Raw genomic sequence first — 14,934 nt, 5'->3', positions numbered from 1 at the left:
GGCACCTTCCCCTCCTCCAAAAATAAATAAATAAATAAAATAAATCTATACTGTATAATGCACAATACTAGACAGCAAATAATAAGGAAATTCCAGCTGTCCTTTCCCTCTTTGACAAGTATCTGATCTAGTTTGAGCTTAAAAGCGCAAATTAGTGCATATATGAGCAAGACCGTGCCGCCACGCATAATGATCTATCGCTCAAAGAGGTGTTTAATATTTGATGTTTGTTTTTAAGGAAATAGAGGTAATTATAACTGTTAATGTGTTATGGCATTTGTACTTTGTATGTTAAATTACATAAGTGCAAACAGAGAAATGTTTATGAAGAAATATTGCTGTTTATTGCCTATTTGATTATGAAGGTCTGAAGACTCGATTAGCAAACGTAGTTGTTGTAATAACATAAAAAAATAGTGAAATTTTACATAAACTTAAACGCAGCAAAGCAATCACAGATAAAACATGTCAGATGTGTAAGTCTTTTTAAGTGTTTGATAAATAGATGTCTATTTATTTAGGCTACCCAGGGGGGCACTTGAGCCTCTTGTGGGCAAAGGGGCAATGGCTTGAGCCACTGTAGCCACCCCCCTGTGCACGTCCCTGGTCAACAGTGTAATATCAGATGCAATTACATGCAGATACATTCAATTTAAGGACAATGCAACTACACGTAATACTTATTTTGTATTAAGTCTTTTATATTTTTTTAATCTACGTGCATAGTGGTTAAGGATACCTAATATAAAATGGGTTCGGCCTTCCCAATTCATTCTGTATGGGAGCTAGACTGTGGGGTTTACAGCTAAGCAGATAAAGCTGTGAGAGAAAGAAAGTTGTGAAAAGCTCAACTTAATGCAAGCGAGTGGTGAAAAATCATCTTAAACTGAACACAAGACAACTGTGACGTCTGTCATAAACTGCCATACTGTGCATTATAGTGATTTGACCACAAATAAGGAATATTCTTACTCTTAAACCCCTTTAAGCATGGTAAGATCACTGTAACACTCATCCTCAAGTGGCTTATTGCTTGTTTTAAATGGCAGCCACAACAATATCATAAAATACACCATTTCTGATTAATTGTTTCATTTATTAATAATAATCATTTAATTTAAATCAGATCAGATAATTTCTCCAAGTAATATAGTTTATAAGTCTGTTACAGCAAGCAATGTAGGAAGAGCCCATTAATGGATAATTCAACTGATGTGTGATCGTGGCTTTACGCATATTGGCTATTTTACAAAGGCTTCAAACTTGTCTCATCCAATCACAATTCAGAACTATCCATTTTGTAAATGTTTCAGCAGTCAATTGTATTTGAATGTATTTTTCTGCAGTCGCTGGAATGTTGCAGGTGAACTCTGAGGATCTAGGCTCCGCCCTCACCTCTGATGTGCAATATTTCACAGGTACGACCTTCGATTTCCACTTACCAAGCACTCGATCAACACACAGACTATATGCTGTTAATCAAAGTTATCTTTTTGTACCATAACCCCATATATGGAGTAAAATGTTACTGCTGGGAGGCCTGCTGATACTGTTCATTGAGATGCACTGGCCTTTTCTCAGTCACAGTCTCATCAATGAATGTGGCCTTGGGCATTTGGCCTCTGAATCATTTAGTGATGAGCCCAATTTGAGCTTATTTGGACAACTTCCTCCTCATTCAGAATACTCAGACATAAACACACAGTTCTGTTGTGAGGTCTAGACTGTGTGAATGTTTATGTGTGTGCTTGGCATTATACAACAAGTGTGAAGTGTGTATGAATCACATGGTAGAGTGTCTGGATCTTAACCTAATTCAGCCACAGAGAACACTCTGACTAGGACACTTGTCATTGTTTTGTATCTCTGTCTGTCTGTGATTTGTCATTCTTGTTCTTTCTCTCTTTTTTCAAGCATGCTTGCTCTTTCTTACTTATTTTGACTTGACAAAAGCCAACATACAGTTCTGTTGTTGCATAAATTTGGGTTAAGGTGCTGTCACATTTACCTTTGCACTTCAAAATTCTGCGGGGATAATACAGTCATCTCAATGGGAATCCACTCATTCGTGAATTTTGAGCGATGGACTTCCGGTGGCGAAGAATTTCCCCTCGCACATTTTGCATGGAGTTCAACTTTGGTGAACTTTAACAGGTGAATTTGCAGCATTAAACAATAGAAAGTTGCTTGGTTTGGCAGTGAGTTCTGGTGGGCGATGCTTAATATACATACACTGACAATTCACAATGGACAAGGTTATCATAACTTCATTCTCTCTCAGAGTTTATAGTGCAGCGTTAAAAAGAGGCTACTGGCAATTTGTTTTCTTGCTGGATTTCACACGAGCTCAATATCCACCCAGACCTTCTTCACCCATGGAATTTTGCTGTGCAAAGGTAAATGTGACCCCGCCATTAGGATTTTTCAAAATCTCTAACATGAGATCAAAATTTCTGACTCATAAATCTTCCAAAAGCTTTCAAGTCATTTCTACTAAACTCGCCGCAGACATTCAGCCTGTTATGATTTTAATGCTATGTATTTTATAACTGATCGGACTTACAGTTTTCCAGTAGCAGATGATCAAAAGTTCCATTGACTTCCATTGAAAATTTGTGACTGTAACTCCTTCCAGAACTTTCAAGCTATGGCCACATCCACACTAATAAGAATATTTGAAAATGCATTGATAATGCTATATTTATGGCTCTCATCCACACTGGAATGTTGTTTAAACAGAGCATTTTCGAAAAACACTCTCCATTATATTTTGAAAAAACGATGATGGCACAGACCTTTAGGTGACCTAACAATGCCCTAGAAACCACTCACAACACACTAACAACCACCTGGCAATACCCTAACAACCACCTCACAACATCCTAGTAACACACTAGCAACCACCCAGTACTCCCCAGTAATGCCTAAGCAGCCACCCCACAGTAACCCAAAAACACCCTTACAACCACCTTGCAATTCCCTAGCAACAACTCACAACACCCTAGCAGCACTCTAGCAACCATCCAGAACTCCCTAGTAATTCCCTGGTAACCACTCACAACACTATAGCAGCCACCCAGAACTCCCTAGTAATGCCTTAGCAGCCACCCCACAATAACCCAGAAACACCCTTACAACCACCTAGCAATGCCCTAACATCCACTCACAACACCCTAGCAACCCTCTTGGATCCACCCAGAACTCCCTAGTATTGCCCTAGTAACCAATCATAACACCCTACCAACCCTCTAGCAACCACCCAGATCTTCTTAACAATTCCCCAGTAACCACTCACAACACAGTGGTAACACTCTAGCAACCACCTAATGTTTTATAACTCGACCTTATACAAGATATTACACCTAGAACTCCCTAGTAATGCCCTAGCAACCACCCCACAATAACTTAGCAACACCCTTGCAACACTCTAGCAACCACCCAAAACTCACTAGTAATGACCTAGCAACCACCCCACAATTACCTAGCAACGTCATTAGAACCACCTAGCAATGCCCTTGCAACCACACACAACACCCTAACAGCCCTCTAGCATCCACCCAGAACTTCTCAATAATTCCCCAGTAACCACTCACAACACAGTGGTAACACTCTAGCAACCACCTAATGTTTTATAACTCGTCCTTATACAAGATATTACACCTAGAACTCCCTAGTAATGCCCTAGCAACCACCCACAATAACTTAGCAACACCCTTGCAACACTCTAGCAACCACCCAAAACTCACTAGTAATGACCTAGCAACCACCCCACAACTACCTAGCAACGTCATTAGAACCACCTAGCAATGCCCTTGCAACCACACACAACACCCTAACAGCCCTCTAGCATCCACCCAGAACTCCCTAGTAATGCCTTAGCAGCCAACCAGCAACACCCCATCAACACTCTAGAAAAGCATCTAGGAGCGCCCTAGCAACCATCCCCACAAAAACTTAGCAATGCCTAAGTAACCTCCCACAACATTTAGCAACATCCAAGAAACACCCTAGTAGCCTCTTAGCTCCGGGTCTGTAAGGCCTAAATGGCATTCTAATTTCAAGACTTCTGTTTACACCTGACAAGGCTTTGTCAAGTCAAAATTACAGATTTCTTTTCACAAACTTTTCCTTTCTAGTTATTTATTGTTTTGTTTATTGTCTCTATCAAACAAGTAAACAAGCCAGAGGGAAATCTGGTGCTTACAATACCACACTTGTGTGCATATGTGTGTGTAGTCAAACATATGCAGCAGATGAATCCATCTCTGATGTGCATCAGTCACAGGGCACTGACTGACTGCCGAGTGCTGTCAGTGTCTGCATCTGGGAGTTGACACACTGTGGCCGCCATGAATGGCATAGCAAATGCAGTGATTCAGTGTCTGACATCATCAAAGGTCACATCATTGGAGCCCAGGCTCTGTGCATCCTCCCCATTTGCATGTACGATGTCCCCTCAGCCAGCACGCCCAACAATTGGCCGCTTGTTTTTCAGCCACCCACATATGCTGTATTTCAGTCAAAATGTGACACTGTCTTCGGTTTGTTTTCCTCTTTGTTCTGTTCCCCTGTTGTTTTGTGCACACACCGGCTGTTTTTTTATGTTTATTACTGCAGTCACTACTGTTTACTGTTTTTACTGCAACCCTGCGGAAAAACCAACATAGACCAGCATGCATTTCAATGCTGATCCAGACTGACATATGCTGGTTCAGTGCTGGTCTAGCATTGTCTAAATGTTCACCATCAAAACTAAGGCTGAGTGAGGTTGACCTTGCTGGTTAATCTAGTTAGAGAATTGCACTGGCGGCCAAATATTTGGAATAATGTACAGATTTTGCTGTTTCGGTAGGAAATTGGTACTTCAATTCACCAAAGTGGCATTCAACTGATCACAAAGTATAGTCAGGACATTACTGATGTAAAAAACAGCACCATAACTATTTGGAAAAAGTCATTTTTTAATCAAATCTAGACAGGCCTCATTTCTAGCAGCCATTACTCCAACACCTTATCTTTGAGTAATCTTGCTAAATTGCTAATTTGGTACTAGAAAATCATTTGCCATTATATCAAACACAGCTGAAAGCTATGTGGTTCATTAAATGAAGCTTAACGTTGTCTTTGTGTTTGTTTTTGAGTTGCCACAGTATGCAATAGACTGGCATGTCTTAAGGTCAGTATTAGGTAAAAAATGTCAAAAAAGAAACAGCTTTCTCTAGAAACTCATCAGTCATTGTTTTGAGGAAGGAAGGCTATACAATGCTTGGGAAAAAAAAAAGATTTCATACAAAGGTGTACACTACAGTCTTCAAAGACAAAGGACAACTGGCTCTAACAAGGACTTGAAGAGATGTGGAAGACCAGATGTACAACTAAACAAGAGAATGAGTACATCAGAGTCTCTAGTTTGAGAAATAGACACCTCACATGTCCTCAGCTGACAGCTTCATTGAATTCTACCCGCTCAACACCAGTTTCATGTGCAACAGTAAATAGAAGACTCAGGGGTGCAGGCCATATGGGAAGAATTACAAAGAAAAAGCCATTTTTGAAACAGAAAACAAAAAAAACAAACGAAAAAGGTTAGAGTGTCCAAAGAAACACAGATGTTGGACAACAGATAATTGGAAAAGAGTGTTATGGATCTTAACCCCATTGAGCTGTTATGGGATCAGCTAGACTGTAAGGTGTGTGAGAAGTGCCTGACAAGACAGCCACATCTATGACAAGTGCTACAGGAAGCATGGGGTGAAATGTCACCTGAGTATCTGGACAAACTGACAGCTAGAATGCCAAGGATCTGCAAAGCTGTCATTGCTGCATATGGAGGATTTTTTTTATGAGAAATCTTTTAAGTAGTTTAAGAAGTTCTGACAATTTATATCAAATCGTAATAGTAATTTTTCATGTTATTAATGTCCTGACTGTATTGTGATCAGTTGAATGCCACTTTGGTGAATAAAAGTACCAATTTCTTTCCATAAGAACAAAATCTGTACATTATTCCAAACTTTTGGCTGCCAGTGTAGTTCAAACAGAATTTTAAATTCTGTCATCCTCATGTTATTCCAAACCACTATGACTTTCTCTTTTCCGAGGAAAACAAAAGGTGAATTTTTGAAGAATATCCTGGCCTCTCTTTTCCATATAATTTAAGTGAATGGAGATTGGGTCTGTCAAGCTCCAAAATAAAAAAAAAAGAGCCTGATATACTTCTGGAGAAGTTCTTCGTTCAGGGTTAAAAAGAAGTTTGAAACAGCCAAAAAAAAAACAACCAAAAAACAGTATGACATCCGCCACACCGCTGTGGGAGGCGTTTAAAAGTACATTTAAATATAAGGACGCTCAGTAAAACCTTAACTAACGTGACATAAAAATGTGTTATCAATAACTTTATGCCTCTTTCTATGAGTAGAATCCACACTAGATCAGTAAAAGATGCTTTTTGTTCCACTCGATGATGATTTAAAGTAATATACTGGATATACAGCAAAAAATTTGCAACTTGTCTTGTTTACATTCCGAATTCATGACGCTGAAGCGCTAACATGCTATATGTGGCCATAATATGTGCCGATTACACTCTGTTATTGTAATTTAAGATGACATTGACACAACTGCAATGATTAGTGTATAAAAGAGTGTTAATGGGAAAAATACAGACAAAAGAATGATGATAAGAGAGGCATATCTTATTATGGGCAGATGTGTGAATTAATTTCACTGCAGAATGCACATGAGTGAAGCAGCATATAAAACAAATGAGTGAATGGGCACTTAAGACTATTTGAGTAAATTTGATTCCTTTTGTAGACAAAAAAAAACAAAAAAAAAAAAACGCATGGAAATTGTCTCTGCACAAATGATCATACAGATGTAGGTACATTTGCACCAGCTTGCTAATAACTGCACGCTGATGTGTTCATGTTGACTGATCTTAACTGACTGAATGCCATGAATGGGAATTAGCTGCCGGTCTCAAGGTAGGTGGAGCTCCAGGTCACACCTACCGATGACGTGGACCAACAGAAGTACGAAGGTGTTTAGCAGCCGGTAAGAAGTTTTCCTAAAAGTTCGGCTAGACGAGCTGTTACGAACCACCGAAATGAATGCAAAAATGCCAGATTTTGTTCTAAATGACATTCGTTCTTCGATTTCATTTGAAGTAAATCGGGGCCTTAAGAGTATCATTAAAGTGGTCCATACAACTTGTGGACAATATTTCAAGTCTTCTTAAGCCATATAATAGCTTTATGTGAGGAACAGGCAGAAATGTAAGTAATTATTTACTGAGAAACTTCCCGTTCTATTTGATTTGAGAGCTACTGTGGAGCTGAAGGTTTTCATTGAATAATGGCATATATTTTGTTGTACGGGCCAGTTTTACGATACTTTTATGGTGCTTTCTTGTCATTTTAGAGCTTGTCAGCCCCAGTCCTCCTTGTCAGCCCCAGTCACTTTCATTGTATGCAAAATTACGGCCATGATATTCTCAAAAAAAAAATCACATTTTGCATTTCACAGAAGAAAGTAAGTCATGTGGATTTGGATGTGGATTCACATTAGGGTGAATAAAAGATTTTCATTCTTTGGGGAACTATTCCTTCAGTTGTAAAACGGTCACTCACAGCTTGGCAATTTACATCTTCTTCAGGTGATATCATAACAAGACGCCATACGGTGGAAATGTCTAACCATCACAGAGACCTCCTAGCCAAAGCTCTGTATGGACGACTCTTCAGCTTCTTGGTCAATAGTATCAACTTTTACCTCCAAGGTCAAGAAGAAAGCAATGGGTAAGATTGTACTGCAAGGGTGTGAACGTGCATGTGATTTTATGTGAACATGCTGTCCTTCATGTACTGTATGTAAGTGTCTTAGCGTGAATGAGAGACCTGAATAAAGGAGATTATTATTGAATGCTTACAGTCCCATTTCAATGTACATATAATTTCAATGATGTTTTCCTGCGAATGATTAGTATGAATCATACATATCAATAATTCACTAAACGTACTTATCTGTGACTAGTAGTGACATTCCCAACAAGTCCTTCTGAAAGACCTGTGATAACGTCAATCAAAACAAGGGGTTACGGTAAAGTTTTTGAAAAGTTTACATAGCATATATGAGACTTCATCCATAGAGCATCTGGCAGTAAGGGACACAGCCATTTGAGTACCAGCAGGAGGATACACCCACTGCTCTGTCATTGCATTGTGAGAAAGACATCTTGTGGCAATAAGAGAGATTTTCATGGAACTCGAAGAATGTGCGTATCCACATTTGGATAAGTCAGAGTGAGTCATCATTCCACACATTTTCACACGTCTCGCTGTGCTCTAAAAGACACAGGAACACACAGTGAGCATATTTTCACCTTTGAAGATGTGCAAATGTGCACTTTGAGAAACCATTAAAACTGGCAGCTTCTTTAACAGCTGTATGGACTGAATTTAAGGTGTGAGCTGAAGCAGTGGTTTTAACTGTTGGGTCGCGACCAAAGAATGGATTGCAGGTCTTTCAGTGAAAACACAATGGTAAATGCATATTATAACAAAATGCTAGTAGCCATGTCATTGTGCATAGTTAGGATATATACTTCCTATATATTTTGTTGTTGAACTAAAAGGTTGTGCATCCAACCAATCTCTATGTTCTTTTTTTTTTTTTTTTTTTTTATTGCACAAATTCTTCTGTCACATGGTAGAAGCTGAATAATGTGGCTTGACCTCCCTTCATCCTTGAAATCCATGAACAAAACTGTGCAAGGTTAAAAAAAACAAAAAACAACCCAGACTACACTAAACATGTGGTCACTTTTCATGGTTTATATCTTCATGGTCACAAGGACATGGTTCGTGCCAACCACAATGTGTTTTGAGCGATTAATTACTGGCTCCTGAGAGCATGGAACAATCAAAATTGTATTTTGTACGCTAAACAATTTTGTTACTGTGTTGGGTTTCCACTTGATGTAAAATCTGGGTCCTGAAGCAAAACCAGTTGTGAACCATTGTGCTCAAGAAATGATCACACACCCACACAATGAAAAATCCATTTGTAATCTATTTACGAAAGGTTTAGCATTATAAGGAAATGAAGGTGTCACGCATAAATGGCTCTCGATGAGGACATTCTGATGTGTGATCAATAAACGGGCAAAGCAGAATGTACCTGGTTTGTCCTAGTCAGCACTTCAGTGTTAGCTGTTTTGGATTAGGCTAATGTACATCGACTTGCACATGAAAATGTTCATTATGGGTCAGTGAGGGCATAATAGCTTTCATCATGATGACTGCACCAGTACAGGGGAGAGGCTTATTGTGACTTGGACAGAAACCTTACGCAAGCACAGTACATAGTACGTGAATGCTTGGCCATTGCATTGCAAGTACACAATCCCGTTAAACATACTTAATGTGCACTCTTGTGTTGCTCTACCGGTAACAAACCTCAGCACTGAAGGGGTGAAAGAGTTACCTTTTAATGTCTGCATCATTAAAATGGGTGTGTTATTATTCAATGAGTTAGAAGTAAACATATGCTACAGTAATGTTCGCTATAGTCCCCCTTTCGACAATGCTGAGAATTCAACGCATACTTTGTGTTGTGTTTTAATTTGTGATCTGACACATGTTGGAACTCAACATGTGTGATGCATTTGTGTGATGTGTGTGTGTGTGTGTGTGTGAATGACTTTATGCATGTAGAGACAACAGTACCTTTACATTTACCTGGAAATGGTCTTAATACATCAGAACAGTAAAATCTGACTGCATGTTCTCTACTTGACACTACCTTTACTTCTTGGAAAAAGAGCATGAATGCTGTTTTTGTTGTTAGTGACCTTTTAATGTTTATTTGCATTTAAACTATACTGGTAGTTCAAATGCTTTCAAAGACAAATTGCTGGCGTCAGATCACAAATAATGAGATAAATGGTAATGTTTGTTCTTCTCCCACCCCTCTACAATGTTGAAATGTGTTCTTGTCTGTTTTGACAGAGATCCTGCCATTGAGATAAGCATCCTGGACATCTCTGGCTTTGAGGAATTCCAAAGGAATGGTTATGAACAGGTAAGAGGAGACAGCAGGACCAGACATGATGACATTAATGATGATTATTATAAAAATGTGCATATGATTACCCTTTTGATTGTGGCACATCTGTATATGCCCTTTTGAAAGAGTCTTTGACTAATGGCAAACTGAGGCAGTGGCCCTGGTGACTTTTCTAAGTCTATTCAGAGTCCTTCACCCAGCTTTAAAAAGCACAAGCTGCCCCAAACTTCTCGTTCTGGGTAGAGTCTGTACCTGCTAAACCCTCTGCTACCCTGCTTTGGGTTTGATGTGGGGCTGCTGCGGAGCTGCAGACCAGTGGGACCGAAGGTATTGTTCGCTCAAGCTGAACTTTCAAATTGGATGCCAGATATAACTTCAGATACTTTCCTTACAGCCTCAGAGAGGTCGGTTGAGCTGAAAGGTCAAACGAGGATGAATTGTGTGTGGGGAGGCAATTCAGCTCATTGAAAAACCATTAGTGCATTTGTCACGGCCATACTTCACAGAGCTGTGTTATTTTGGACAGAAGCCATGGCTGAAGCCATACCCAGACGCATAGCTGGGTGTGCCATATGCATTATATATGTCTACTTTTTTCTCAGAATCAACAGCAGCATGAAATAAAGCAGCAGCTGTCAGAGTTGTGTTATTTTTGTGTTTTGGAGAGAGATGAATGTTTGTCTAAAGGCTAAGACGCCACATGTGCACACCGCCACCCCCTGCCCAGAATTCTCAGTCTACTGTGCGAGCTGTGTTTTTGTATTGGACAGATGAATGTTTTCTCCTCAGCTGAACCCTTGGCTGCAGACACAAAGGAGTCTCTGTGCACAGTTGGGTTGAACCATTGAAACACTGGCCTGGATTTGGCACCAGTCAATGTCATTGTTGACTTAGACTCTATAGGGATGGTGTATGAGGTAAATCTGGGGGACTGTGGTGTAATGGTTAAAACATATCAGCTCTTGTCTGAGAGGGTTGTACCTTCCAGTTGCTAAACCAGTTGACTGATCCTTCCACACCTGAAACAGGGGCTAAAATGTTGCATTATTCTTCTTGTCTCAGTTTGGCAGACTAAAATTTGTTAATACAAATCACATGTGAGAAAACTCTCCCCTCATTGGTCACAATGTTTGTGCACTATTCAGGGGTTTAGCTCCTATACCAAAATACCGGTTACAATTATATATAGGTTGAAATATGTCAACCGATTCAAACTTTTGAGTAACGTTTCTATCTCCATTATGCAAAACGTCTCTGCATGGTGCAGAATGTGCGTTCCAATCAGAATGTTCCAATTCTACCACTCGAACGGATGATAGCTGTAAAATTTCCACCATGGTTATTTTTATCTGTCATTATTTAATTTAGCGTTATTTCTTTATTAACGGACAGTTATTCCTTAAACGTGCTCTACACGGATGGTTTTTGCAGTTGCACACTGTCTCCGTGTTTATATCTGCATCTCCCACTGAACGTGTTTAGATGCACTCTACAATATGGAATAGTCTTTCTGTGGACCCCCCCCTCTACTCCGGGCCCTCCTCAAGCCTGGGCCTGGGACAAAAAGTCCAGTTGTACCCCCTAATCGGCAGCCCTGCTCATGGTTATCAGAAGGATATTGGCTGGTTTGTTGGTCCTCTGGGTCAAATTATCATCACAAGCAAACCGTTCCAGAGCTTGTTTGAAATTGGGCCAAGACTACATACTCAAGGTGGTCTCAAACCTAATATTTTGTTGTGAACACAACAGATGTTGATGACTAGCTATGATGGTCTTTTCAGCAGGGTCGTCTTCTCACAATCTCTTAGACCTCAAATGAGGGTCTCACAAGTGTCTTTCTCTATCACCTGAGTCTAGACGAGGGTCTTTGTATGTGTACATCTGTGGATCTGTTCTCTCTGTGCCAGAGATCTATCCTGACAGCCAATGAGAGGTCGGCAGGTGGGTGTTTGTGTTTCTGTGTATTTTTGTGTGTGTGTGTGCCATTCCTGGATATCTTCATTGACAGTGTTGGACAAGGAGGTGTAAATCAGGGCTGGCACTAGACGAGATAAGTGCATACCCACAATCCCCTGGGAGACCCCCTTGTGAAGGTTGTATGTGTGTTACTGTTGGGGAATGCTTAAGAGACAGCAAGATGTTGATTGCTTGTCTCCTAAATGGTATGCACCTTTAATCCACACATGGAATGAAGAGATTTATGGTCCTGACCTTTCAAGGTCACACGGAATAGAGAGAGAACACAAATTAGGAGAGAGTGACAGTGATTAAGGATAGGGAACCAGATATTTTATGCCCACTAGGGATGCATCGATACCGGTGTCATTACTGGTATCAGAATCGGGTCCGATACATTGCATATTGCATATTTTCTCATACTCAAGTCTAATACATACTTTAGTTCCATTTGACATTTACATAGCTTTCAGGTTAAACCCATACAGAAACCTGAAATGTCATAATATGATATAATAATAGGCCTATATAAAAATATATGATATAAAGTCACATACAGTACTTGCAGATACTGTATATGCAACAAAATATATTTCAAAATACTAATAAAATGTCTGTTTTCATGTATAACATATATTTTCCTAAGTCATGGTGGAATTTGAATAGGCCCTGTTGCCTACATATACTGTATGCCCAAATATATGAATCATACTTTTACATGAAAGTTCATTGCCATATATGGGATATCTGTATGGGAAGTCATATGAAATACCTTTTGTCTTACACTGTTAATAAACATACAACACTTATACTTTTGTACTGTAATAGTACAGACTATGTATTAAACTGAGTCTAGCCATTTTATTATAATTATATTTACAAGATGTCTACCGATAGTGGATTTTGCAGATACCGATAACCAAGGTGGTGGAAAAGGCCAACAACCGATTAATCGGCCAGTATCGATTTACAGAATGATGAAACATTTCTTTGTCTTTCCTTACTATGACAGGCACAAAAATTGAGGCTACAAGAGTCAAAATTGAATAAAATCCCAAAAGCAGTTTAGTGCTTTTTTTATATATATATATATATATATATATATTTAAGCAATATTACACGAGCAAGTGTGCGATATGGCCCTGTGGCTGAATCATAGCAGTGGTGATTTAGGGCTATATAGCACGATTGCGAGTGTGATATTGCTTATATACAACAGTTCAATGAACAAGTACATTTAAAAAAATAATAGGAAAAACTGAATATGGTCACAAAAAATGCACTTGTGCATGGAACTACTTTCTTACGCGACGGATCAGAATCTGCCGTTGCTGGTTCAAATCAAATGATGCATCCAAGCCTCTCAAAAACATAACTTCAGAACTACTAGTATCACAGCTTGGGCTGTTTCTAACATATTGGAGAAACAAGGATGTGTGTGTGTGTGTGTGTGTGTGTGAGAGAGAGAGAGAGAGAGAGAGAGAGAGAGAGAGAGAGATATGGAGCGTGTGCGATCACCTGTTGATGATGCTGTAGTTTGTTAGTCAGCTTTCTGAAGATAATGTCATTTTGGTCAAATTCATCCTATTATCTCAGTGGAAAAATAGCCGTCCAAGCGTGGGTATTCCTCCCTATTTTGCGGTAGCTGGTGCGCTAGAGCCTTTCACTATAGAGTGAAAAATTAGGAAAAACTGAGTACGGTCATAAAAAACGCATTTGCGCATGGAACTACTTTCTTACGTGACGGATCAGAATCTGCCGGAGCGTGTGTAGATCACCTGTTGCCACACCCAAGCAGAGATGCTGTCAGCTTTCTGAAGATCAGCTTTCTCAGTGGAAAAGTAGCTGTCCAAGCGGGGCTATTTCTCCCTATTTCATGGTAGAGTCATTCACTATAGAAACCGCAATCTCCTCCACCATTTTAAACAGCATGTCCTCTCCAATGTGGAAACTCCGGTAAGAGGTAAGCGCCTTGAGTTCTGTAATTAATCAGTCTGTTGTGTCTCTCAGCTGTGATAAGCCATAATGTTGAAGTTGTTAGTTTAAAGCCATTTAAAGCTATTTCCTAGCTTTAGTAGTGTAGTAGTAATACGAGCGATCACAGAGCACTGTTGTATGTAACCTCTGACTGATGCGGATTCACTTCACGTCACCTAACTGGCTCATATTACACACAAAAAATGATCTTTTGCCACCACCTCCTGGCTAACATATGTAATGTAAAAAAAATAAAATACATGTAAAAAGAGACACATACAGTAGCTCTTAACACATATGCACTGCTCTTACACTTTAGTTTAGAACCGCACTCGGAGTGATACACACAGTGAAGCGTCTGAGTGCTGATGGTGTGAGACTATCAGTGCTCATGGAACATCTCTCGTCCAATCAGATTCGAGGACCGGAACTAACTGTTTTATATATATATATATATATATATATATATATATATATATATATATATATATATATATATATATATATACAAGGACATAAAGAGATGTGGCAGGTACGATGTACAACTAAACAAGAGGATAAGTACATCAGAGTCTCTAGTTTGAGAAATAGACGCCTCACATGTCCTCAGCTGACAGCTTCATTGAATTCTACCCACTCAACACCAGTTTCGTGTACAACAGTAAAAAGAAGACTCAGGGGTGCAGGCCTTATGGGAAGAATTGCAAAGAAAAAGCCACTTTTGAAACAGAAAAACAAAAAGAAAAGGTTAGAGTGGGCAAAGAAACACAGACATTGGACAACAGATAATTGGAAAAAGAGTGTTATGGATCTTAACCCCATTGAGATTTTGTGGGATCAGCTAGACTGTAAGGTGCGTTAGAAGTACCCGACAAGACAGCCACATCTATGGCAAGTGCTACAGGAAGCGTGGGGTGAAATGTCACCTGAGTA

The 14,934-nt window shown here is 39.5% G+C and overlaps 1 protein-coding gene across 2 annotated transcripts in view; it reads left to right on the top strand.

Annotated features, from left to right (window-relative positions):
* Positions 1-14,934, top strand: part of LOC127447516 (unconventional myosin-XVI-like) — a 296,555-nt gene that overhangs the window by 170,493 nt on the left and 111,128 nt on the right. For both annotated transcript variants that reach the window (XM_051709448.1, XM_051709447.1), the window contains exons 19-21: positions 1,347-1,418; positions 7,658-7,799; positions 10,011-10,083. In XM_051709448.1, coding sequence (XP_051565408.1) covers positions 1,347-1,418; positions 7,658-7,799; positions 10,011-10,083 — 287 coding nt within the window. The remainder of the gene's footprint in view (positions 1-1,346; positions 1,419-7,657; positions 7,800-10,010; positions 10,084-14,934) is intronic.

Source organism: Myxocyprinus asiaticus, chromosome 10, assembly GCF_019703515.2.
Source record: "Myxocyprinus asiaticus isolate MX2 ecotype Aquarium Trade chromosome 10, UBuf_Myxa_2, whole genome shotgun sequence".
Taxonomy (NCBI): Eukaryota; Metazoa; Chordata; class Actinopteri; order Cypriniformes; family Catostomidae; genus Myxocyprinus; species Myxocyprinus asiaticus.
The sequence above is the reverse complement of the archived record's forward strand: the minus strand, read 5'-3'. Positions and strand labels throughout refer to the sequence as shown.